The sequence below is a fragment of the Entelurus aequoreus genome, linkage group LG27 (assembly GCF_033978785.1).
Source record: "Entelurus aequoreus isolate RoL-2023_Sb linkage group LG27, RoL_Eaeq_v1.1, whole genome shotgun sequence".
In the NCBI taxonomy this organism is placed as follows: Eukaryota; Metazoa; Chordata; class Actinopteri; order Syngnathiformes; family Syngnathidae; genus Entelurus; species Entelurus aequoreus.
This window is the reverse complement of record NC_084757.1, coordinates 12,344,579-12,372,384: the sequence shown is the minus strand read 5'-3', so window position 1 is coordinate 12,372,384 and position 27,806 is coordinate 12,344,579. Positions and strand designations below refer to the sequence as shown.

The window sequence follows — 27,806 nt, the reverse complement described above, 5'->3', positions numbered from 1 at the left end:
TTTATGTTATTCACATGTGAATAATGCTGTGTAATAGACTGTATTTCTATTAATCACACGTGAATAATGCTGTATAAGACTGTATTTATGTTATTCACATGTGAATAATGCTGTGTAATAGACTGTATTTCTATTAATCACACGTGAATAATGCTGTATAATAGACTGTATTTATGTTATTCACATGTGAATAATAGACTGTATTTATGTTATTCACATGTGAATAATGCTGTATAATAGACTGTATTTCTATTATTCACATGTAAAAAATACCTAAGTGTTTATTGTCTATTGTGAGCGAACTGTGGTGCTGAATTTCCCCCAGGGATCACTAAGGTACTTTCTATTCTATTCCATTCTAATGCTTTAAATAAAAATGCCCTGGTTAAAACATGCAAAAAACTGATGTAGTTGCATGGAATAAAAATATGAATAGGAGTAGTTTTTATATACAATTATATTGTAAAAAAAAAATAAAATTAAATAAAATTAAAAAATATATATATATGTATACTGTTTATTTTGTTTGAATGTAGAAATAAGTGCCAAAAGTACCACAATAATTTTAGGCCCAAAAAAATGTATTTTAAAAAGGTAGAGTGGGCATTCAAATAACAATAATCATAATGGAATATCATGAGTATTAATAATAATATGTTTCTTTATTAAAATCACTGGTATAAATTAGCAGTGGAACATGGAACTGTCCTCTAGATGGCATGTTAATGTTTTATGACTTTTGATTAAAAATAATAATAAAAAAAAAAACAGAATCGAAAAAGTTGCTGCTGACACACATAAAAAATGTTACATTTTAATACAGTAACAGCAGTGAGCAGATGGATGGATGGATGGAAGAAAGATAGATAGAAAGTGAAATAGATGGAGGTGGGATCAGTATCAGTAGGAGTATAATTAACTCTGTGGTTCGCCTCTCGGCAGGCCTGTGCTAGAATGCTGATTCAGTGCACAGATAGTTCTACTGTAATGGCAGCGGTGGGAGAACGTGCTCAGGTGAGAAGTTCATGGGAGAAAAGTGCAAGAGAAAGTGCAGCTGTGTGGAATTAAGTTATTCAAAGATCACCAAGCTATGGCACTAACATTTAAATAGAACGCAGGATGTAAGTTAATATAATGTGAAAACATGACCATTCATTCAGGGCGGAGGGTCATGTCTACAGAGCACTGCAATACTGACACCTAGCGGCTATAGCGTGAACATGTTCAACTGACCTTTTATTGCAGGCAATACAATTATCATCAAGACCAGACCTGGGCAAATTAAAGCCCGGGGCCACATGGCCGTTAAAATTTTCAGTCTGGCCCGCCGGACATTCCCAAATAATGTTTTTAGACCTTTAAGATGGAAAGTGTAGCTGCCATTATGGTGCAGTGATGTTTTCTAATTACCGTAAGTCTTGAACTATATAAAGTATTTTAATGGTTGGAATATGTGCTTTTGCATGATGTACTAGTTACTATGGTAATCTAATTAGTTACTATGGTAATCTAAGTCACAGCAGCTCAGACGAGGCACCAAGCAGTGTGGGTGGGGAGCGTTTCCACAGAGTGTCAGCCTGAAATGCAGGTGTCAGGGACAGACGCGGAAGGAGATTATTACAACAAAGTTCTAAAGCTTAGTGATATATCAGATGTATCAGATTGAAAATTGTTTTTTTTCTACCCTTCGCCTTCATATTTCGCTGTGTTTGTTGCATTTTTCTTGCGTTTCGCTTGACTATAAAATATGTCGATCGAAAGGGTGTGTGACGTTCATGTGTTGTCAATATTCAGTGTTTTATCGTTCATAGTTAATATTGTAAATCTCACATTTTTTATTTTCATGTACATTCTGGGTGTCTCATTCAGTAAAAAAATATAAAATTCCATTCCGTTTTTAAAGCGTTATTTTAGCATTCAATCAGACATTATTGTGAGTTTTGTATTAGTTTTCCTAAAAATCAGATGTATCGGCCCTCAGACACATTTTTGTCTCTAAATTTGGCCCCCTCAGTCAAAATAATTGCCCAGGCCTGATCCAGACTGTTGTGTAACGAAAAATGTATTATTACTAGGGATGTCCGATAATGGCTTCTTGCCGATATCCGATATGCCGATATTGTCCAACTCTTTAATTACCGATACCGATATTAACCGATATATACAGTCGTGGAATTAACACATTATTATGCCTAATTTGGACAACCAGGTATGGTGAAGATAAGGTACTTTTTAAAAAAATGAATCAAATATAATAAGATAAATGAATTAAAAACATTTTCTTGAATAAAAAAAAGTAAAACAATATAAAAACAGTTACATAGAAACTAGTAATTAATGAAAATTTGTAAAATTAACTGTTAAAGGTTAGTATTATTAGTGGACCAGCAGCACGCACAATCATGTGTGCTTACGGACTGTATCCCTTGCAGACTGTATTGATATATATTGATACATAATGTAGGAACCAGAATATTAATAACAGAAAGAAACAACCCTTTTGTGTGAATGAGTGTGAATGAGTGTAAATGGGGGAGGGAGGTTTTTTGGGTTGGTGCACTAATTGTAAGTGTATCTTGTGTTTTTTATGTGGATTTAATTAAAAAAAATAAAAAATAAAATAAAAAATAATTTAAGAAAAAAACGATACTGATAATAAAAAAAACCGATACCGATAATTTCCGATATTACATTTTAACGCATTTATCGGCCGATAATATCGGCAGACCGATATTACCGGACATCTCTAATTATTACAAATATATTATTTTAGAAAATGTGTAATTTTTTTTAATCAATACATGTATATATTTTTATTTTATCATTTTTCAAACTTCAACACATGTATTAATTTCATTTATTTATTTTTTTATGCATGTATAATTATCATTTTAAATCATTGTTGTACAAATATAAATATAATTTGACATTTCAGACAACGCTAAATAAATTCATCATCCTTTTTGTAAGTGCTTTATTTTCCTTTTAAATCTCAATTGTACCTTCAAGAAAATATGACCCATGATTGACAATGACTTAATGTGCCAGCAATAAAAAATATATATGAAAATACCCCCAAACAATATCCCTCATGTCATTGTGTGACCATGTTGGGGTCTGATATCATTAAATGTATCTCCTTCCCCGTTAATATTTACATAGCCGATATGTACATTTTTTAGAGCTTTTCCATTTAAAATGCAACTGTATCCAGTTGTAGAGTGTGACAGAGGCACAAAAATGACTTCCAAACTGGTAACAAGGTGGTAAAGTCTGCATAAATCAACCTGCTTGGATGTAGCAGCTCAAGAGCAAATGTTATAAAGGAGGGAAAAAAAGAATGCCTCCAGTGTCTTATTCAGAACGAAAAATGTCACCGGAGCTTAGCCATTTCCGTTCGTCTGATTGAATTCACCTGAGCTGCATTCGGGTGCAGGGGGCTGGTCCAAATTTGTCAGGAGACCCCAACTCTGGAGCAGACTGTGACGCTCGGCGGGCGGAGTGGCAAAGTAGTCCTTCTGTTTCTGAGAGTAGGTCTGAGCGGGCGTGATGATGTTTCTGTAGCTCCAGTCCTGGCGATGCACAAGGCGGGGAAAAAAGCTTGAATAAACATAGAAATATCAGGTGATTAATAGAAAAAAATTTGATTATCGTATTTTCCGGACCATAGGGCGCACCGGATCATAAAGCGCACTGCCGATGAATGGTCTATTTTCAGTCATTTTTTCATATATAAGGCGCACCAGATTATAGGGCGCATTAAAGGAGTCATATTATTTTTATTTTTTTTCTGAATTTAAAACACTTCCTTGTGGTCTACATCAGTGTTTTTCAACCACTAGTGTGCCTTGCGATATTGTCTGGTGTGCCGTGGGAAATTATGCAACTTCACCTAATCGGTCCAAAAAATTTTTTTTTGCGAATCAATAATTATAATCTGCAAATAGTGTGCCGTTCCTTAGTGTCCGTGCTGTGTAGAACTCGGCTGTAGAACTGTGATCCCAATATGCAGACCACAGCGTCCAGGTAAAAAGGTATGTAAGGCTTAAGCCAAAAATGAACAAAAGGGAAAGGAAAAGGCACTGAAGCATAGGGATGGCTATGTAAAATGACAGTAAAACTGAACTGGCTACAAAGTCAACAGAAACAGAATGCTGGACGACAGCAAAAACTTACAGCGTGTGGAGCAGAGACGGCGTCCACAAAGTACATCCGTACATGACATGGCAAGCAACAATGTCCACACAAAGAAGAATAGCAACAACTGCAATAGCCTTGCTTGCTAACACAAAGCAGGTGCGGGGGAATAGCGCTCAAAGGAAGAAATGAAACTGCTACAGGAAAACACCAAAATAACAGCACAAGACAAGAACTAAAGCAATACTCACAGGAACAACCCAACAAACTCAAAATAAGGCACGAGGAGGACCTGGTGGAGTTTTATTTTTTAACGTTTTCTGCTGGTGGTGTGCCTCCGTATTTTTTAAATGAAAAAAAAATGTGCCTTGCCTCAAAAAAGGTTGAAAAACACTGGTCTACATAACATGTGATGGTGGTTCTTTGGTCAAAATGTTGCATGGATTATTTTTTACAGATCATCTTCAAGCCGCTTTCTGACAGATCGCTTCTGGATGCACTGTTTTGTGGGCGGTCTTATTTACGTGGCTCACCTTCCACAGCGTCTTCTCCCCGTCATCTTTGTTGTAGCGGCGTAGCGTGCAAGGACGGGAGTGGAAAAAGTGTCAAAAGATGAAGCCGTGTGTAATGTTCTATATTTTCAATGGAACATATAAAATGTTGGTGTTGGTGTTGAGTCATATTGCCATCATAGTGCAGTCTACACGTATCTCTTATGTGTGACTGCCATTTACTGGTCACACTTATTACACCATGTGCCAAATAAAATTGTTTGAGGTCGGTAAGCGAAACCAGAATTATTACATTCATTAGGCGCACCGGGTTATAAGGCGCACTGTCGAGTTTTGAGGAAAAAAAAGTATTTTAAGTGCGTCTTACAGTCCGGAAAATAGTTATGATCTGTAATTAATTAATCCAATTTTTTTTTTTTTTTTTTGTATCTTATTTTTTTTAAATGCTGAGAAAGGCAATCAACCTCAGGTATTTTCATTTGATATATTACATTATTATTATTAGTAGTAGTAGCAGTAGTATTAAAACCCATTTTTATTCACTGGCTTTTAACCCAGCATGAGACTTTAAACTGTTTTTAACTTTTTTTTAACTGCTTTTTATCTAACAAATTGTTCTTAGAATAATTTGTATTTACTTTTTCAATGTGTATTTTACCTCTGTTTTAAATGTTATTTTTTTGTCTGTCCTTTGCCTCTATTTCTTTGTGGTGTGCAGCCCTTTGTTCTTCAACTGTGGTTGTTTTTAAAGGGCTTTATAAATAAAGTTGGTATGGTATGGTATTATAATAAAGACAGATATATTACCAAAAAAGCTCAAAGTTGAAGACCCCCGTACAATACCGATATTGGAGCCTTGAGTATTGGCCGATACTGATATTAACCTGATACGATACCAGCACTGTTAGAAAAGTTTTGAATGAGGGAAATTGCTCAGACAACAATGATTGGTATGAAAAACACAAACCTTCAGACAGATTTACGCTTTTGAAGTTGAGTGGTAATTGCAATTTGGGGGACACCTAATGGCCGCAATAATTATTTAAATTATTGCGGCCAAATGTGCTGTTTTAGATGGAAATATTGTTCAATTAAGGACCCTTATTACGTATGTCTAGTTTGTGTACAGAGTGCCATTTTTACTTTTTTCTAAATGCAAGCATGTGAGCATCCTTTGAGGAAAAAAAGAGGAAAATTGAGGAAAAAAAGGAAAAATTATATCAGTAAGAAGTGCTGCCACACAAACCCCGAAATAAAAAATTTTTAAATCGAGACGACATTGCCTTCAATTGGGTGCATTTCTACACCATATTAAACCTTCATATTTATTCTCATCTACCAACCTTTTTTGGCTGTCTTTTTGACACTTACATGTCCCATGTCATGTACCACATAATTTGTAGGTATTTAAAAAAATATAATTATCATTGCAAATGTAATGTAAAAGTACTCTATGCCATATGTGCAAAAAACTTAAAAAATAAAAAGTTTCCGATTTGTGAACTCTGTCCTGTAGCCACGCCTCCTTGGTGATATACTTCTGGTGACTTCTGTTTACAATCAGCCACAGGATTTAAATCAGAGCCAATAGTAGGAAATTATTGAAAATATTGATATTGTTACAACATGCTCCTGTGTTTTTGTTTGTTTATAATGTATTTATTCAATGATCTTGAAAATTTGAAGTATCAGCATTGATATGGCCAATACTGACCCTGTAACTACTTGGTATTGGATCGATATCCAAATGTGTAGGATCGCCCAAAACTAATGTTAAGTATCCAAACAACAGAAGTACAAGTGTTTTTTTTACATTTTAACAAAAGTGTAGATGGAACAATGTTACAACGGAAAGTAAACAGATATAAACAGTAAATGAGCAAGCGGATAAATAATAGTTTTGAGAAAATAATGACTCAATATGTTACTGCCTATTTCAGCATCGAAATTAGGAGCCTTTGTAACCCGTTTTTATGAGGCTATTCTATTATCATTTACATACCAAATGATATATTTTGATATATACACTACCGTTCAAAAGTTTGGGGTCACCCAAACAATTTTGTGGAATAGCCTTCATTTCTAAGAACAAGAATAGACTGTCGAGTTTCAGATGAAAGTTCTCTTTTTCTGGCCATTTTGAGCGTTTAATTGACCCCACAAATGTGATGCTCCAGAAACTCAATCTGCTCAAAGGAAGGTCAGTTTTGTAGCTTCTGTAACGAGCTAAACTGTTTTCAGATGTGTGAACATGATTGCACAGGGGTTTTCTAATCATCAATTAGCCTTCTGAGCTAATGAGCAAACACATTGTACCATTAGAACACTGGAGTGATAGTTGCTGGAAATGGGCCTCTATACACCTATGCAGATATTGCACCAAAAAATAGACATTTGCAGCTAGAATAGTCATTTACCACATTAGCAATGTATAGAGTTTATTTCTTTAAAGTTAAGACTAGTTTAAAGTTATCTTCATTGAAAAGTACAGTGCTTTTCCTTCAAAAATAAGGACATTTCAATGTGACCCCAAACTTTTGAACGGTAGTGCATATAGTTAAAGAATGAAGGCTGCAATATATCTCATGATATGTAATGTAGGTCATATCACCCATCCTTACCCTTAATAAAAGACTTCCAAATGTACAATGAAGCAGTTTACGTGCTTGTGCCAACCTGCCAGTTAAAGTTGAACGCCTCCAGCAGCCGAATCCTGTCCTCCCTTAAAGGCACACAATCGGGAGGAGGTGGCTGGACCACCTCCGAGTCCACCTTGACGTCTTCAAACACCAGCAGCGCTCTGATGGCGAACCAGCCTCCCAAGGTGGGATGCACGCACACGCCGTACAGCTTCTGTTGGGTAAAGAGAGGAATAAAACTTGTTTTTTTCCCTGAAATAAAGTGGTCATCTGATAAAACGATTGATTCGCTCTTAAAAAATCCAAAACTGTATTTAAAAAAGAAGGCTGGTCTTATATGCGGGTACTTTATTCTCCCAGGGATGGTCTGCGACGTCACACTGCTGGTAGTAGAAAGCTGCTCCTGAAACATGGGCTGCCGTCTGCGCTAAGAACTTTGGCTTCCTGCTGGGCAGAAGCTCGTAGTCGTACCTCACGTCCACCTTCTGTCCAGGAAAACGCTGCAAAGACGGAACGATTGCAACTTCGGGGAAGAAATCAACACGCAAACACACACACATACTTGTATTTGTTACCTTCTTGAGACCTCTGAAAAATGCCTACCTTTTTAGGACCACCTTTTCTAGCTATATAAGGATTTGTATTTACAACAATAATAATATATACATACTATGCAAATATAAAAAAGGTAAGCTTTGAGTTAATTTATTATTCTTTTTGAATTTTTTGTTTGTACCGGGAATTGGTTTTAAATCTTCATTATTTACTTCAAGTTATTACAGTATGTCTCTATATCAGGGGTCACCAACCTTTTTGAAACCAAGAGCTACTTCTTGGGTACTGATTAATGCGAAGGGCTACCAGTTTGATACACACTTAAATAAATTGCTAGAAATAGCCAATTTGCTCAATTTACCTTTAACTCTATGTTATTATTAATAATTAATGATATTTACACTTAATTGAACGGTTTAAAAGAGGAGAAAACACGAAAAAAAATGACAAATAAATTTTGAAACATAGTTTATCTTCCATTTCGACTCTTTAAAATTCAAAATTCAACCGAAAAAAAGAAGAGAAAAACTAGCTAATTCGAATCTTTTTGAAAAAATTAAAAAAAGAATTTATGGAACATCATTAGTAATTTTTCCTGATTAAGATTAATTTTAGAATTTTGATGACAAGTTTTAAATAGGTTAAAATCCAATCTGCACTTTGTTAGAATATATAACAATTGGACCAAGCTATATTTCTAACAAATCTTTATTTCTTCTAGATTTTCCAGAACAAAAATTTTAAAAGAAATTCAAAATACTTTGAAATAAGATTTAAATTTGATTCTACAGATTTTCTAGATTTGCCAGAATAATTTTTTTGAATTTTAATCATAATAAGTTTGAAGAAATATTTCACAAATATTCTTCGTTGAAAAAACAGAAGCTAAATTGAAGAATTAAATTCAAATGTATTTATTATTCTTTACAATAAAAAAAATAAAAAATTACTTGAACATTGATTTAAATTGTTAGGAAAGAAGAGGAAGGAATTTAAAAGGTAAAAAGGTATATGTGTTTAAAAATCCTAAAATAATTTTTAAGGTTGTATTTTTTCTCTAAAATTGTCTTTCTTAAAGTTATAAGAAGCAAAGTAAAAAAAATAATGAATTTATTTAAACAAGTGAAGACCAAGTCTTTAAAATATTTTCTTGGATTTTCAAATTCTATTTGAGTTTTGTCTCTCAGAATTAAAAATGTAGAGCAAAGCGAGACCAGCTTGCTAGTAAATAAATACAATTTAAAAAATAGAGGCAGCTCACTGGTAAGTGCTGCTATTTGAGCTATTTTTAGAACAGGCCAGCGGGCTACTCATCTGGTCCTTACGGGCTACCTGGTGCCCGCGGGCACCGCGTTGGTTACCCCTGCTCTATATAAATTTTTTTTCTTTTTATAAATTTTGGCCAAATGGGGCGCATTTAAATTTCTTACACACACTTGTTATTTCATATGTTGACCAGAGGGGGAGCACTTTTAAAACAGACACCCAGTCAATTTGAAAAATCTCTCCTTTTTGGGACGACCCTCATTTTGATAGATTTCACCACCAGGGGTCTCTATTTTTTGTTTTTTTGTAATGTGCTTACGGCCGATGACAAAGGAGAAACCGGTTTTCCCGGTTGTTCGATAAGAAAAGAACAGAGTCCTCTGACTCTAATCACTTTTTGAGAACCGGTACCCATTATCGAGACCACTATAGTAAAGAAAAAGAGTTGGTTCTTTATTCGAATCCCTGGGACCAATCCAGTCCCGACCAGAAATGCCCCGTGAGACATCACAAGAAATGACGTCACGTAGCTCAGTCATTAGGAGCAGATAGCGAAAGCAGAAAACAATGCAACGGAAAAAGCGCTCCAGGGTTTAATAAAGTTCAAAACAAAAGGTACAATCCAATGAATAACTTTACTGAGAGATTTGAGCAGAGTACAAACACATGAAGAACACTTTTACGACCAACCGGAAACATAGCAACCAGGCTAGCAACGCACCTCCTTTACGGCAGCTCGCAACATTCTTAAAGCAACCGCAGCACATACATATATATATATACAACATATCTCCCTTTTTTAACTTTTGTTTTTCTTTCCTTGTAAACAAAACAAAATCACACTGTATATGTGTTGTCTGTCTAATTATAAATAATGCATACGAGGCGTGTTGGCTGAGTTCTTGACGTTTACTTTCACAGCGTGCTCATAACCTCATTCTTAGCTGCCGGGTGGGGACATGCAACAACACTTCTCGGGGCTACCGCGCACGCTCGTCACTCCCGTTGCATGCTCGGTAGTGTAGTTGTATTTTCCCTAGCTCATAACATCTTTCCCCCTATAAAGAAATAATGTTAACTCAATAAAGTGTATTTCGTTTTTTAGCTTTAACTTTTCATTTTTTAGCATTGTAACCACATTTGCAAACAACTTTTCTCTTCATAGAATTTTCTTTCAATAAAGAAATAAAGTGCAAAAATGTCAAAGCATCATAACAAACAGTTATGTCAAATAGCAGCAGAAGTGCACTTTTTGGAGAGCTGTATTATTTTCAGTTTTGTGCCCACGGGACTGATTTTATTTAACACTATATTATTATTTATACACCTATAGTGATCACAGAGACAGGTTGTTTTTGTGTTACTGTATATATTTGTTTTTCTGAAAAATCCCACTTAAAATACTTTGGGTAACAACAGTCAATATTTATTTATTTTATTTTATTTTTTTAGGGGGGTAACAGTCAATATTTATTTATTTATTAGATTTTATTTTTTTCTTATATAATAAAAGTGAGCTTTTGTTAAACCAAATATTGTGTGTTTTTTTCCATATACAACAACCTATCTGGACTCGATAAGAGAATCCATAAGGAATCGGTTCGATAAGAGGATTCGATAGTAGGCTCAAACTCGATAATTTCTTATCAAACATCCATACTTGCCAACCCTTCCGTTTTTAGCGGGAGAATCCCGGAATTCAGCGCCTCTCCCGACAACCTCCCGGCAGAGATTTTCTCCCGACAAACTCCCGGTATTCAGCCGGAGCTGGAGGCCACGCCACCTCCAGCTCAATGCGGACCTGAGACTGAGTGGGGACAGCCTGTTCTCACGTCCGCTTTCCCACAACATAAACAGCTTGCCTGCCCAATGACGTCATAACATCTAGGGCTTTTAGAGAGTAGAGTGCACAACTGCGCACACAACAAGGAGACGAAGCAGAAGAACGAGGAAATTACAGACATGGCGACGCCGTCGACGAGCAAGATGAAGAAATACGCTTGCAAGTTCCAAAACGAATGGAAACAAGAATTTCAGTTCATCCAGGACAGTTTGAAGGGGAAGGTGTATGTTGCCTGTAAATTTTGTAGAACAGACTTCTCCATTGAACACGGTGGCCGAAATGATATACTCATCATGAACGGAGAAGTTGAAAAGGACAATACTGCCATCTAATGGATAGCCACCGGAACACTGAAATTCAAGTTTTTTGTTTTTTGTTCTATATAAATAAAATAAATATATATATATATATATATATATATATATATATATATATATATATATATATATATATATATATATAGCTAGAATTCACTGAAAGTCAAGTATTTCATATATATATATATATATATATATATATATATGAAATATATATGAAATACTCGAGTTGGTGAATTGTAGCTGTAAATAACCACGCCCCCAACCACTCCCCCCGCGCCAAACACCCCCCCACCCCCTACCCCCCACCTCCCGTTATTGGAGGTCTCAAGGTTGGCAAGTATGAACATCATCCCTACAGCCTGGTGGAGTTCCATTTTTTAACCTTTTCTGCTGGTGGTGTGCCTCCGTATTTTTTTTAATGAAAAAAATGTGCCTTGGCTCAAAAAAGGTTGAAAAACACTGCTCTGTTAGATGCAATGGTTTTCTGTATCGGGACCATGATCTCGGTCCTAACTTGTTCACCGGTCCTCGTATGGAAGCTACTTTTCCTTGTTGATGTCTCAAAAAGGGTAGAAATACAAGAAAACACACACACACACACACACACACACACACACACACACACACACCTGTGAGACAACAGAGGTGACACAGTGCTTGACACACTGGTCAATGGGGTCAGAGATAGACCCCTGGCAGCCTCTCTCCTCCATGAAGGGAAAAAAGGCTCGCTCGAACATGGCGGGAGTGCTGAGTACCACCGCAGCCAGACAGTCATCCGGGTAAGGCAGGTGCAGTTTGGGGGGCAACACATGGTTGTACCAGCCAACCTGTCAACACGACACAAACAGACAGTACCAACTGACTACGTGTATTATTTATAACCTATTTGCTGGTGGAGTATATAAAAGTGAAATACCTTTAACAAGTACACTTCAAATCCGAGTTTTGACAGACTTTCCTCCAGCAACTTTTTGACGTTGTCCACCGTGACAGCGGAGGTAGCCATTTTAAGGTGACGTCATTTCACTACCGATTTGCATTGTGGGATAACGAGTTCTCTAGCTCAGGCTGATTAAAATCGATGTTTCTACAACTATACCTGTCGTTCAAAGGCATACATACAGTCGCAACACATACTATAGTTATTATGATCCATTTTTGATCGAATTGCTGCTTTTATTTAGGATTCAGTTATTAAAACTAAAACTAAAAAATTATTCTCAACTAAAGAGGAGAAATATAACCTTAGAGGAAAATCTAATTTAAAACATTTGTATGCACGTACAACACTTAGTGTGGGTTGGGCCGTACTCTGGCTCCCACACACACTGGGAGTCAAATGTATTGTATTCACATATACATACATACATACATACATACATACATACATACATACATACATACATACATACATACATACATACATACATACATACATACATATATACATAGGTACCTACGCTCCCACATACATACACAAAGTTTGTACATCCACATGAACATTCATTGTAAAAACATACACATACACATACTGTACATATACATTCACTGTACAAACACAAATACACATTCTGTACATATACAAGTACATATGCATACATACACTTATGCACATAATCACGTTTCATCAAACATATATTAACGTTGTTGCCCTAGGGTAAACTGGGTAACACATGGCACACTGACAAAGCTTAACCTATTGTTACTATAACAATCTACAAGGTTAATATAGGTTGCTTCTCTTTCTTCCCCTCCTTTTTTCTGCATTCTTTTGTATCTCTAGTTATCATTACGTATATGTATTGTTGCATTTGAACAACTGTATTGTTGATAATAAAGGTAAATTATTTTTATTGTTCATTATCATTAGCGCTATTTCAATTAGTATCTGTATTGCTCCATTTGTAGTGTAATAATGCTCATTGTCATTTCTGTATTTTCTTTTTTTTTCCGCTAACTGCTTATTTGCTATCACTTTTACCATCATATCTGTACATGTCGTATTTTCTGATGTTGCTCTATTGTTGTTGTTGTTGTTGTTGTGTTTGCTGTTTGTTTTTTTGTCTCTCTGTCTTATCCCCCTCTTGTCCCCACAATTTTCCCCTCTGTCTTCCTTTTTTTCTCTTTCTGTCCCCTCCTGCTCCGGCCCGGCTGCACCAAATGATAATATAAATACATTTAATAAAGTCAAATACAAATAAGGCAACAAGAGAAGTATCCTACACTTCTCTTTTGTAAAGTAAATCTGAACAGCCCATATGGGCATCTACATCAACTATATGATTTGCCTGAGAAGCTGGACAGGACAAATAAATAAATAAAAACTAAAAAATTATTCTCAACTAAAGAGGAGAAATATAACCTTAGAGGAAAATCTAATTCAAAACATTTGTATGCACGTACAACACTTAGAACCTTTAGCATATCAGTATGTGGAATTAAATGATGGAATGAATTAAGTAAAGAAGTTAAACATTGTACTGATATGATCCAGTTTAATAGGTTGTTCAAAAATAATAGTACTTACAAAGTACAAAGAAGAAGAATTATGAGAAACACTTTCAACCTTATTGAAAATAAGATATTCTTCATCTCAGTATATTAATAATGACGGAATTAATTAATTACATATTACAAAACTGTTGTGTATACTAATTCACAGATGTTACTTTATTATATAAAAAGGTCAGTGAATGATTCCATATATTTGTAAACGCTCTGAAGTGGGAAAGGGGTAGGATTAAATGAGCTTTGCTTCTTCCTACTCCTTTTCGGACATGATGTAAAGTGAAATGATATGAAATTGTGTGATGTATTATACTGTAAGTGTGTTCATGTTCGAGATAAACAAAAGAAAGAAAGAAAACTACAACTCCCAGTCGTCTCTGGCGCATTTACGTGACGTCATCGCGCAATTTTAATGACATCTCGGATTCAAAAGCTTGGAAAGCGACGGTGTTTGTAAGTATCCTCCTGGTATACAATTCTTCTGTTTGGTGTTATTGAAATTAATATACTATGCAGCTGAGATAGGCTCCAGCACTCCCCGCGACCCCAAAAAGGACAAGTGGTAGAAAAATGGATGGATTTACTAGCAAATGTGTCGTGTGTTTACATCTTTAAAACTACAACTCCCAGAGGTCTCTGGCGCATTTACGTGACGTCATCACGCAATTTAATGGGCTCTCGGATTTAAAAGTTTGGAAAGCGACGGTGTTGGTAAGTATCCTCCTTGTATTAGTAATACTTACACAAGTTCTTCTGTTTCGTGTTATGGAAATAAATATACTATATGTACTAGCAAATGTGTCTGTCGGGCGTTTACATCTTAAAACTACAACTCCCAGACGTCTCTGGCGCATTTCGTGACGTCATCACGCAATTGAATGGGCTCTCGGATTTAAAAAATTGGAAAGCGACGGTGTTGGTAAGTATCCTCCTGGCATTAGTAATACTTACACCAATTAGTCTGTTTTTGTGTTATTGAAATAAATATACTATATGTACTAGCAAATGTGTCGTGCGTTTACATTTCATGCTGTTATGCCGACAAGTAATGTTGGCTAATTCCCACGTTAGCTTTAGCCAAAGTGTCATAGACCTGAACAGGGCTGCTAGGTGAAAACGTTACATGTCAGCTTGTTGACCTCAGTGAACGTTCTATAATATTATTATTATTATTTTAATTATGTGTAATTACATTTCCAGTAGACCAACTCCAACATGAACTGGGATCGCCAGTTGAGCTCCATTCTGTCAGCAGCAGATGACAGTGTGGCCAAAATGAGGGTGAGTAGAACCCTAATCCCACCAATACTTGTTTTTTTTCAATATGCATTGATGATACAGTAATTATATTATATATCTATATATATATACATATATTTTGACTTTTGGTTTATGACTTGAATGTGCTGCATGCTTTCAGTCGTGTATGTTGTTGTTGTTGTTGTTGTTGCAACTGTCTCTAGAGGGCAGTAATGAGCCACAAAACCTACAATGTGACATACATTATATTGCCAAAAGTATTTGTCCACCTGCCTTGACTCATATATGAACTTGAAGTGCCATCCCATTCCTAACCCATAGGGTTCAATATGACGTCGGTCCACCTTGTGTAGCTATTACAGCTTCAACTCATCTGGGAAGGCTGTCCACAAGGTTGCGGAGTGTGTTTATAGGAATTTTCGACGGGTCGAGAAGGCCTGGCTCTCAGTCGCCGTTCTAATTCATCCCAAAGGTGTTCTATCGGATTCAGGTCGGGACTCTGTGCAGGCCAGTCAAGTTCATCCACACCAGACTCTGTCATCCATTTGATTGATTGATTGAAACTTTTATTAGTAGATTGCACAGTACAGTACATCCATCCATCCATTTTCTACCGCTTGTCCCTTTCGGGGTCGTGGGGGGTGCTGGAGCCTATCTCTGCTGCATTCGGGCGGAAGGCGGGGTACACCCTGGACAAGTCGCCACCTCATCGCAGGGCCAACACAGATAGACAGACAACATTCACACTCACATTCACACACCAGGGCCAATTTAGTACATATTCTGTACAATTGACCACTAAATGGTAACACCCAAATACGTTTTTCAACTTGTTTAAGTCGGGGTCCACGTTAATCAATTCATGGTACAAATATAATTATACTATCAGCATAATACAATCATCACACATGTACTTATGGACCTTGCTTTGTGCACTGGTGCACGGTCATGTTGGAAGAGGAAGGGGCCCGCTCCAAATTGTTCCCACAAGGTTGGGAGCATGGAATTGTCCAAAATGTTTTGGTATCCTGGAGCATTCAAAGTTCCTTTCACTGGAACTAAGGGGCCAAGCCCAACTCTTGAAAAACAAACCCCACACCATAATTCCTCCTCCACCAAATTTCACACTCGGCACAATGCAGTCTGAAATGCAGCTATCTCCTGGCAACCTCCAAACCCAGACTGTTCCATCAGATTGCCAGATGGAAAAGCGTGATTCATCACTCCAGAGAAGGCGTCTCCACTGCTCTAGAGTCCAGTGGCGACGTGCTTTACACCACTGCATCCCACACTTTGCATTGGACTTGGTGATGTATGGCTTAGATGCAGCTGCTCGGCCATGGAAACCCATTCCATGAAGCTCTCTGCGTACTGTACGTGGGCTAATCGGAAGGTCACATGAAGTTTGGAGCTCTGTAGCAACTGACTGTGCAGAAAGTCTTTGCACTATGCGCTTCAGCATACGCTGACCCCTCTGTCAGTTTTCGGGGCTGAGTTGCTGTTGTTCCCAAACAGTTGACTTTGGAATATTTAGGAGAGAGGAAATTTCACGACTGGATTTGTCGCATCCTATGACAGTTCCACGCTGGAAATCACTGAGCGCGGCCCATTCTTTCACAAATGTTTGTAGAAAGAGTCTCCATGCCTAAGTGCTTGATTTTATACACAAGTGATTAGGACACCTGATTCTGAACATTTGGATGGGTGGCCAAATACTTTTGGCAATATAGTGTAGTTGTGATTACATTTGAATTATTACAGTATTGTTATTTCTTGAGCAGTATTATTATTGCTAATTGTATCAAGTAATGTCAAGTACTCAACACGTAGCTATCAAGTTGATTAGTTGTCCTGATAAATGACCAAATGATAGAACCATAACACTGTACTAAAACTATTATTAATTAGGGCTGTTAAAATTAACGAGTTAACTCATGTCATCACAAAAAATTATCACATTAATCATCAACACACTTTGATTAATCAATTTATTTTGACTGTACAAGCATTTTTTTTCCTTAACAGCTATACGGTCAGGGATCAGTTCAATGCATATGTCAGTAGAAAGATGAGGGAGGAGATTTCAGAAATTTCACCCGCAAAATACATCCTGAAAGAAATTTAGATCAAACGGTAACCAAGTTTTGCGAAAATAAATGACATGTATTCAAGTAAAATGTTTAAAACGTTCCTGAATGACATTCTCACAATAAAATTGTATTTGCCTACAAATATTGGGGTCTTTTTCTTAAGCTAATGTCAACTATGCAAGCGAGTAGTCCCCTGTCATCAATCTTGATTAATCCAAATTTTTAAATGTGATTAATCAGATTATAAATGTGTATGATGTATTGTGTAGTATTTTTAATATAACTATTGTTAATACTATTATTACATTTACATTTATCCTCCCTCTGCCATTCCAAAAAAACACAATTTTGTTGCACAATACAATTTATTTTATTGTAACCTTATTTTGAAAGTAAAGTGAAAGTTGAACCCGTAACATATGTTGGGAATAAGGAATACATTGAACATATTCTGAACTATTTTTTTACGAAAAATAGCTGTTGAGTTGATTCATTAGCTTAACGAGTAATAAGAACATATTTAATGATATGTTACAATATTTTTATTATATTAGGTATTACTACTGGCAGTAGTATTCATATATTTACATATAAAACATAATGTATACACTACCGTTCAAAAGTTTGGGGTCACATTGAAATGTCCTTATTTTTAGTTTGAAGGAAAAGCACTGTACTTTTCAATGAAGATAACTTTAAACTAGTCTTAACTTTAAAGAAATACACTCTATACATTGCTAATGTGGTAAATGACTATTCTAGCTGCAAATGTCTGGTTTTTGGTGCAATATCTACATAGGTGTATAGAGGCCATTTCCAGCAACTATCACTCCAGTGTTCTAATGGTACAATGTGTTTGCTCATTGGCTCAGAAGGCTAATTGATAATAGAAAACCCTTGTGCAATCATGTTCACACATCTGAAAACAGTTTAGCTCGTTACAGAAGCTAGAAAACTGACCTTCCTTTGAGCAGATTGAGTTTCTGGAGCATCACATTTGTGGGGTCAATTAAACGCTCAAAATGGCCAGAAAAAGAGAACTTTCATCTGAAACTCGACAGTCTATTCTTGTTCTTAGAAATGAAGGCTATTCCACAAAATTGTTTGGGTGACCCCAAACTTTTGAACGGTAGTGTATGTTTAAAGTACAATATTATTTCATTAAATTAAGTGAGAAAGTGAAATCATATTTCATACTGTCTAATTATTTATCGATGTAAATACGATGTATTAAGTACAGTACTTACCACACTGATAGAAAGTGCTTAAAAATGTATAAACCCTTAAATAAGAACTATACGACACTATATAAGAATGCCATATTTTATTTTAAATAGTTGTATCTATCCCCAGGAGAGACTAACCGTACTAGGGAACGCCCCCAAAAGGGAAGCAGGTAAGTGAAACTAGGTTACGAGTTTCAGTATGTGTGTTAAAAGGGGGAAAGAATTGTACTTTATGTCTCGTCTCTACTTCAGAGTACTTTCCATTCACGGACAAGAGTTATGCTGCAGATTTTGGCACCACCACCACCACCGTTCCGTCTCTGAGTCCACCACAAGGTCTTCCATCTTTGCAGTGGGCAGACGTAACCTCCATACTGTTGCAGCTCCAGACACAGAAGCAGGTGACTGTTGTTCATAAACAGCAAATTAACTCTGGTAATGAGAGCCAAAGCACTTTTTAAGATCATTATGCTCCATTTTGCATAAATATACACTGAATATTATTGTTTTATTTGCCTGAAACGTATTATCAGAAGTGATCTAATTCCAAATGTTCTTGCTCCCATGTTCGTTTCCAAGGCGATTGAGTCTCTCACCATGAAAGTCGGTGACGTGGAAAGGGAGAAACAATGTCAACAACGCCACATACAGACGCTACAAGGTGACACTAGTTCTTGTTTAACATAAACCATCAGCACAAAACATACTTTAGGCCTCATCTACAAAACCCAAAACCAGTGAAGTTGTCACGTTGTGTAAATGGTAAATAAAAACAGAATACAATGCTTTGCAAATCCTTGTCAACCTATATTCAATTGAATAGACTGCAAAGACAAGATATTTAATGTTGGCACTGAGAAAAGTAATTTTTTTTTGCAAATAATCATTAACTTGGGATGTAATGGCAGCAACACATTGCAAAAAAGTTGGCACATGGGCATTTTTACCACTGTGTTACATGGCCTTTCCTTTTAACAACACTCTGTAAACGTTTGGGAACTGAGGAGACCAATTTTTGAAGCTTTTCAGGTGGAATTCTTTCCCATTCTTGCTTGATACACAGCTTAAGTTGTTCAACACTCTGGGGTCTCTGTTGTGGTATTTTAGGCTTCATAATGTGCCACACATTTTCAACGGAAGACAGGTCTGGACTACCGGCAGGCCAGTCTAGTACCCGCACTCTTTTACTATGAAGCCACGCTGTTGTAACACGTGGCTTGGCATTGTCTTGCTGAAATAAGCAGGGGCGTCCATGGTAACGTTGCTTTGATGGCAACATATGTTGCTCCAAAACCTGTATGTACCTTTCAGCATTAATGGTGCCTTCACAGATGTGTACGTTACCCATGCCTTGGCCACTAATACACCCCCATACCATCACACATGCTGGCTTTTCAACTTTGCGCCTATAACAATCCAAATGGTTCTTTTCCTCTTTGGTCCGGAGGACACGACATCCACAGTTTTCAAAAACTATTTGAAATGTGGACTCGTCAGAACACTTTCCCACTTTCCATCAGTCCATCTTAGATAAGCTTGGGCCCAGCGAAGCCGGCGGCGTTTCTGGGTGTTGTTGATAAATGGCTTTGGCTTTGCATAGTAGAGTTTTAACTTGCACTTACAGATGTAGCGACCAACTGTAGTTACTGACAGTGGTTTTCTGAAGTGTTCCTGAGCCCATGTGGTGATATCCCTTACGCACTGATGTCGCTTTTTGATGCCGTACCGCCTGAGGGATCGAAGGTCACATGCTTAGTTGCTTACGTGCAGTGATTTCTCCAGATCCTCTGAACCATTTGATGATACACTGTGTCTGCTTGTAAGTACTCTGTGATTGTGCGCTGCCGAACCTGCTCCTCTGCTCGTAAAACCAGCAATATCACAATGTCTGTAAATTAAAAATATGGCGAATCGGTACATTTCAAACAGAGTGTAGTACCGTTTTTGATTCATTAGTACCGCGATATAATACTAGTACCGGTATACCGTACAACCCTAGGTTGGCATTATAATTACAATGCTTAGTAATACACATTCATTTCATAAAATGCATCACTACTGTGAATTAACTCTTTGAAAAAGGTAATGATAACACAAACATATCTTCCAGTGGAGGTGAGCAGGTTGCGTGAAGACCTGAGCCAGAAGAGAAGAGAGACTTATGACCGTCAAGGAGTGGATCAAGGGATGGAGCAGTGGATTAGAGATGCAGGTGTGGATTGGAGCAGCTGGCCCCGACCTACGCCGCTAGACGTCCCCAAGGAGAGGTGCTGCATCACCGACAACACCCCTGCAGACTGTGGCACACTTTGTAAGAATCTTTTGACCTTTTCCCTCGCTTGCACAGTTTGAGCTCCAAGGTGTGCCGAGAGGATCTGCAACAGCTGCAGAAGGAGGTCGAGCAACTGAAAATGCGCCTGAGTGAGTCATACGTGCAGGTTGAACCCCTGCAGGACCACACTAGTCCTCAGCCAACTGTTGGCCTTCAAAGAAAAGACAGGAACTGACTTGTCCAAAACAAATACATCTTTTTTTTGTCTTCTTCTGGTTGTCGCTGCGGGACAGGAAGACAAGAGGAGGCCACCATGCTCCAGGAGAAAGAGGCCAGAGAGACGCGGCGACTGTACCAACATAACTGCCAGGTTTGTTTGCTTTTTACTTTCATCTTTACTTTGTGTACATCTTTTCACAACTGTTTAAATATAATATAAATGACTGCAGCTGAGATAGGCTCCAGCACCCCCCGCGACCCCGAAAGGGATAAGCGGTAGGAGATGGATGGATGGATGGATGTATATATTTTTCTAAAGAATATAATGAATGGGACAAGCGGTAGAAAATGGATGGATGGATAATATTACTACCCCGAACGGGACAAGCGGTAGAAAATGGATGGATGGATGGATGGATAATATTACTATAATATATGTTAAATATATATATATTTTTTAATATACATTTTTTTAATAACATTATTATGTTAGGTTGTTAAGTATGTTAAGATGGGGTGGTATCGCTCGGTTGGTAGAGTGGCCGTGCCACCAACTTGAGGGTTCCAGGTTCGATCCCCGCTTCCGCCATCCTAGTCACTGCCGTTGTGTCCTTGGGCAAGACACTTTACCCACCTGCTCCCAGTGCCACCCACACTGGTTTTAGAAGTAACTTAGATATTGGGTTTCACTATGTAAAAGCGCTTTGAGTCACTGGAGAAAAGCGCTATATAAATATAATTCACTTCACTTCACTTCACCGGATAGTGCCGAGTAACAATAGCCACAATTTGAAGTTTTATACCTACAAAATGGTCTAACATGCTAACAAGTAGGGGTGTCCGATAATATCGGACTGCCGATATTATCGGCCCATAAATGCTTTAAAATGTAATATCGGAAATTATCGGTATCGGTTTCAAAATTATCGGTACCGGTTTCATAAAGTAAAATTTATGACATTTTAAAACGCCGCCGTGTACACGGACGTAGGGGGAAGTACAGAGCGCCAATTAACGTTAAAGGCACTAACATGCTAACTAGCTAATAGGTAGCATGTTAACAAGATAGCACCAAGTAACAACCTCCATTACTTTTCATTTTATACCTACAAAATTGGCAAAAATTCAAACATTTGTTAGGATGAAGTAAAGCATTTCTAAAAAAAAAAAAAATGAAGCATTTTTCCACCATTTTCCACAATCGGAAAGTAACAATATTTATGACTTTAGTTTTATACGTACAAAATTGGTAAAATGCTAACCTACTAACACCAAGTAACAATATCAATACATTTTAGTTGCATACCTACAGAATCAGCTAAAATGATAACATGAAGTGTTAGCATGGTAACACCAAGTAACAATAGCCACGATTTTAAGTTTTATAACTACAAAATTGGCTCACTTACTAACAAGCTAATAGTTAGCATGTTAACAAGATAGCACCAAGTAACATCCAATACTTTTTGTTGTATACCTACACAATTGTGCATATTAATAGTTTGCATGCTAGCAAGATACGTAATGATGAACTTCCATGTGTTCTTTGTTTTGGACCAGATGGTCCAGGAGCTGACAGAGCGCTGCAGAACTCACAGCACAGACCTGGCCAACACCACCTCCGACTGTTCCCACACACAGCAGGAGGTCCGCCGTATCGGGTACAACTTGTGCATCATCTTTTTGATATTTTGCTCGCGATTCCCCTGCGCGCTGATACTTGCGTCTCCCAACCAGCGCCACCGTGTCGGAACTGGAAGGCGAGGTCAGGCGTCTTCGAGAGCGTGACGCTGTGACGCCGGCGCGCACCCCACCCCTCCCGAACTTACCCGCCACCAGGAGCAGGTTCGCAGATGAAGAGGCGGCGAGGGACTCCGACTTGGAGGACTTGAGCTCGATTCCGAGCTTGGCTGACATCAGCTCAGAGGAGCTGTCCCTGCTGGATGACCTGTGTGAGTGATCGCCCACACTGCAAACATACCGAGTCAGCAAAATTGCCACGGTTTCACTTAGGGCTGGGCGATATGGCCTTTTTTTAATATCTCAATATTTTTGGGCCATGTCACGATACACGATATATATCTGGATATTTTGCCTTAGCCTTGAATGAACACTTGATGCATATAATCACAGCAGTATGATGATTCTATGTGTCTACATTAAAACATTCATGTTCATACTGCATTAATATAAGCTCATTTTAAACTTTCATGCAGAGAGGGAAATCACAACTAAGTCAATTGACCAAAACTGTATTTATTAAACAGTTATTAAGCAGTGGCACAAACATTCATGTCATTTCAAAACAGAAAGTGCAAGATTGTCAGAGACATTTTAAAACAAGCTATGAGTGCACTTTTGTGCATGATGTCACTAAGACGACAAATCAAAACAACACTAAATTCAAGTGCACTTTTTGTACAGAACGCCACTACAATAGTTTAAAACAAATAAAGTGCACTTTTGTGCATGATGTCACACAAGATATTTCAATAAGTGTCAAATAAAAATGAGCTGCATAATAGGAAATTAAATAGTGTATGTCCTTCGCTATGTGGTAGGTTCCTGCGGACGTTATCTCCTTCTGTTGGAGACTATTTGTTTCATACGGTGTTGATGTGGAAATTGTTGCCTCGGCATTTGTTGGTGTGGCACCGAACGGAGATGTTGACATGCAGAGTTTCTAGCACTCTTCATTCTCTAACAGGTGACTTTTCAAATGATGCTACATATTAGCAGTAATGCTACTTTTTGTAGCAACGCTTTTGCCCCACACTTGACAAATTACGGTTGTCTGTTTGACATCTTCCCGCTTGAAGCCAAACCACTGCCAGACGATGGACCCCCTGCTGTTTTTCTTGGGAATTAATTCGCCCTTCATTTGTTACCAGATTCGCACCTTCTTTCTCTCGTATTACCACTCGCACCACAGCTAACGTTACCCATGCCGCTACCTCTCTGCTCCGCCAGGGCGTATACGTATGTGACGTATGTAAGAAGGTGCGCTTGTTTTATGTCTCTGTGAGAAGGAGAGACAACAGAGAGTGAGAAACACCTGTAGTGTAATGCCCGCAGCTAAAAGCAACTGCGTGAGAACGTATACTCGAATATCACAATATAGTCATTTTCTATATCGCACAGAGACAAACCCGCGATATATCGAGTATATCGATATATCACCCAGCCCTAGTTTCACTAAGAGAAAACAACAATGACACCAGAAAAGGTGTAAAAACAACAAAAAAAAGAGTGATTTAAGAGTCATTAAACACAACTTCAAGGTTCAAACCGCCACCGTGCATGACATCAGCATAAAGTTGAGCTTTTTTTTTTAGCTTTATTTATGTGACGCAGTCAGACTTGTGCAAAATTCTTATTTGAATTGAGAATATCTTCCAAATGCCAATTCTATTTCATGAATTGGGACTGCAATTGCAAACAGGAAGTCAATCAATCAATCAAATCAAATGTTTACCTATACAGCCCTAAATCACGAGTGTCTCAAAGGGCTGCACAAGCCACAACGACATCCTCGGCTCAGTAAAATTTGCAATTCCAATTCAAATTGAAAGAAGGGACGGCGTGGCGCTTATGGGAGAGTGGCCGTGCCAGCAACCCGAGGGTTCCTGGTTCGATCCCCAGCTTCTACCAACCTAGTCACGTCCGTTGTGTCCTTGGGCAAGACACTTTACCCTTGCTCCTGATGGGTCGTGGTTAGCGCCTTGCATGGCAGCTCCCGCCATCACTGTGTGAATGTGAGTGTGAATGGGTGAATGTGGAAATAGTGTCAAAGCGCTTTGAGTACCTTGAAGGTAGAAAAGCGCTATACAAGTATAACCCATTTAAGTAAAAATCAAGTATCATGAAATTTCAATTGATAATTGTATGTGTGTTCCAGAGTCAACTAGTCCAGGGGTAGGGAACCTATGGCTCTCGAGCCAGATGTGGCTCTTTTGATGACTGCATCTGGCTCTTGGATAAATCTTAGGTGACATTGCTTAACACGATATGTGATAAATCATTCCGCTGGTAATCACAGTGTTAAAAATAACGTTCAAAATATAAAACATTCTCATGCATTTTAATCCATCCATCCGTTTTCTACCGCTCCTGTTCAAGAAGTCGCATTAATGGTAAGAAGTATTTTATTTATTATTGGTTAGCTTCAGAATAACAATGTTATTAAAAAGAATAGGAGACTTGTAATACTCAAAAAATGTTGGTCTTACTTAAAAATGCGCGCATTTAGCTGTATTCTGGGGTAAAAAATATTGTATGGCTCTCACGGAAATACATTTTAAAATATTTTGGCTTTCATGGCTCTCTCAGCCAAACAGGTTCCCGACCCCTGAACTAGTCCCTAGGTGTCAAAGTCAAGGCCCGTGAATGAATGATCTATGGCCCCGGAGATGATGTTTGATTAGTATTAGAACCCCAGCCGCCTGCTGTTATTTTGCACGCACCAATACTCCATCAGTGTTGGCGCTAGGAATTTTCAAAATGGGGTCCCAGGCACCCCATCAAGTCATAAAAATGGGGTCCCACAGTAAATATTTGGGGGTCCCACTTTTTTATAAGCGTTTTGAAAACAAAGGATAAATGTATGCATTATCCTGTTCTATCTCACATTCTATATTGTGTTTTGGAAAAATAAATATAAATAAAATAAAATATAATAATACAAAAGAAAACACATTTTTATGCATTGTACACAATTTTGGAAATAACAGCTAAAAGGTGCTGTCCACGCATGGGGCCACTAAGCCTTTAGAGGTGCTAAAGTCAACTTTGTTTTGTTTTTTTACGGTGTGCATTGTTGAACTGTTAAATACTTTTGGGAAACATATACACAATACTTCCTCTGTGTGTGTGTGTGTGTGTCTGTCAGCATTGTTACACAACGTTAGCTGTAAATGCTTCCTAAAGTCATTTAAGACGACGCGCACCGTCCTTATGAGAAATTATTCCGTGTTGTCCTCCAGTGTGTAATCCCACATGGTGATGTAGCAAAGGATGACCTCACACATGAACACATTAACGACATCCCTCCGCTCCTTCACCAGCTCCTCATTACAAACCAGCAGAGCGTCGGAGCGGCGAGTCCCGAGTAAAGATTGACTTTGCTGGTGACGTCGACGACGGGGACCAGGATTTCGAATCTGACCTGAGTCTGACTGACCTCTGACCCTCTTTGCGTGAGGTCAGTGACTGGAACTCACGTTTTCAGAATGGGAAACAGAATATGTTATTAATCCCATGGGGAAATGTGGAATGTTTTCATGGTGTCTTAATTGCAAATGCGTTGCGATGTATGAGAAAGCTTGTGAGAGAGCTCATGTTTGGTCCCGTGTGACACGCCCACGCATCTCCACTGTACCATGAACAAAACCAAGCACCAGGAAGGATGAGTACAAACTACACAGCTGCTCTAATGAGAAAACTTTATCCCCGGCATAATATCCCATTTAATTAATTCATTAATACCGTGGTATTACAGAGTGGAAACGTGAGCAACACTAGCATAGCTAGGTTAGCGCCTGTGCTAACAGCAATTGGTACACATGCTCACTTTGTTGCGATGCATTTCTGCGCCACTACAATCACAACAGTAAACATCGTAACGTGTGTAACAAAGCATTATGTGATCATGTAATACATTTACACCCTATTGTGTAATAACGCCACCTTTTGTAATATGTCTCATTTTGTAATAAGATTCTTCAACGCATTTTGTGATCAACTTTGTAATAACTTGTTTCATATTGCAAATGTCATTGATGGAATTAAAACATTTTCCATTTTCTATTTATATCAGTGTATTTTATTCTTAGTATCATGTATAGCATAGTATTAGCACAGCATAATCCAAATTGCACAAGTGTATGTCTTCCAATGTTTTGGTGTACTGCTAATTTTCACGTCAGTAGTACTTCATTAGTGTGACTTTTGTGTCTTACTTGCGATCACTTCCTCAATGATCATTTGAAATCAATTCTTTTTTGGCCGGGTCGATTATCTGCTCTGATATTTGGCATTTTGAAGTACATTTTAGGCCTAAAGTTTGGACACACCTTCTCATTCAATGCGTTTTCTTTATTTCCATGACTATTTACATTGTAGATTGTCACTGAAGGCATCAAAACTATGAATGAACACATGTGGAGTTATGTCCATCCATCCATCCATCTTCAACCGCTTATCCGGAATCGGGTCGCGGGGACAGCAGCTCCAGCAAAGACCCCCAGACTTCCCTCTCCAGAGCAACATTTGCGACTTCCTCCTGGGGAATCCCGAAGCGTTCCCAGGCCAGAGAGGAGATGTAATCCCCCCATCTGGTCCTTGGTCTGCCGCGGGGCCTCCTCCCAGTGGGACGTGCAACGAGGACCTCCCTAGGGAGACGCTCGTGAGGCATCCGCACGAGATGCCCGAACCACCTAAGCTGGCTCCTTTCCAAGCGAAGGAGCAGCGGCTCTACTCCGAGTCTCTCTCGGGTGACTGCACTTCTCACCCTATCTCTAAGGGAGATGCCAGCCACCCTTCTGAGGAAACTCATTTCGGCCGCTTGTATCCGCGATCTTATTCTTTCGGTCATTACCCACACTTCATGACCATAAGTGAGAGTAGGAATGTAGATAGCTCGGTAGACCGAGAGCTTTGCCTTCTGGCTCAGCTCCCGTTTCGTCACAACAGTGCGGCAGAGAGACTGCAATACTGCCCCAGCTGCTCCGATTCTCCGGCTGATTTCCTTCTCCATCTTTCCCTCACTCGTGAACAAGACCCCGAGATACTTAAACTCCTCCACCTGGGACAGAGTCCTGTCCCCTACCCGGACTGTACAAACCATCGGTTTCCTGCTGAGAACCATGGCCTCAGATTTGGAGATGCTGATCCTCATTCCAGCCGCTGAACACTCTGTTGCGAACCGATCCAGTGAGAGCTGAAGGTCACGAACCGAA

General features: G+C 38.3%; 2 protein-coding genes across 7 annotated transcripts in view; one reads left to right on the top strand and one right to left on the bottom strand.

Moving 5' to 3' along the window:
• LOC133644679 (cyanocobalamin reductase / alkylcobalamin dealkylase-like) overlaps positions 1-12,312 on the bottom strand; it is a 45,355-nt gene extending 33,043 nt beyond the window's left edge. The window contains exons 1-6 of one of the 3 annotated variants that reach the window (XM_062039365.1): positions 12,192-12,312; positions 11,902-12,102; positions 7,636-7,788; positions 7,326-7,502; positions 4,671-4,696; positions 2,870-3,572 (exon numbers count right to left, since the gene is read on the bottom strand). In XM_062039365.1, the coding sequence (XP_061895349.1) occupies positions 3,455-3,572; positions 4,671-4,696; positions 7,326-7,502; positions 7,636-7,788; positions 11,902-12,102; positions 12,192-12,281 (765 nt within the window). In that variant the 5' untranslated portion in view covers positions 12,282-12,312 and the 3' untranslated portion in view covers positions 2,870-3,454. Of the gene's footprint in view, positions 1-2,869; positions 3,573-4,670; positions 4,697-7,325; positions 7,503-7,635; positions 7,789-11,901; positions 12,103-12,191 lie in introns of those variants that run through there. The other 2 variants (XM_062039364.1, XM_062039366.1) reach the window with 2 other exon arrangements.
• On the top strand, positions 12,036-26,052 carry LOC133644677 (uncharacterized). 4 transcript variants are annotated; one of them, XM_062039362.1, is made up of 11 exons: positions 12,036-12,054; positions 14,984-15,064; positions 18,487-18,529; positions 18,612-18,760; positions 18,939-19,020; positions 20,470-20,626; positions 20,707-20,780; positions 20,925-21,001; positions 22,411-22,511; positions 22,588-22,802; positions 25,914-26,052. In XM_062039362.1, the coding sequence occupies exons 2-11, from the start codon at positions 14,999-15,001 to the stop codon at positions 26,033-26,035; spliced, it is 1,086 nt and encodes a 361-aa protein (XP_061895346.1). In that variant the 5' UTR covers positions 12,036-12,054; positions 14,984-14,998; the 3' UTR covers positions 26,036-26,052. The 4 variants fall into 4 exon arrangements, with proteins under 4 accessions (XP_061895346.1, XP_061895344.1, XP_061895347.1 ...); XM_062039360.1 differs by lacking the exon at positions 12,036-12,054 and adding an exon at positions 14,159-14,236; XM_062039363.1 differs by lacking the exon at positions 12,036-12,054 and adding an exon at positions 14,468-14,494.
• Positions 26,053-27,806: the final 1,754 nt, after the last annotated feature.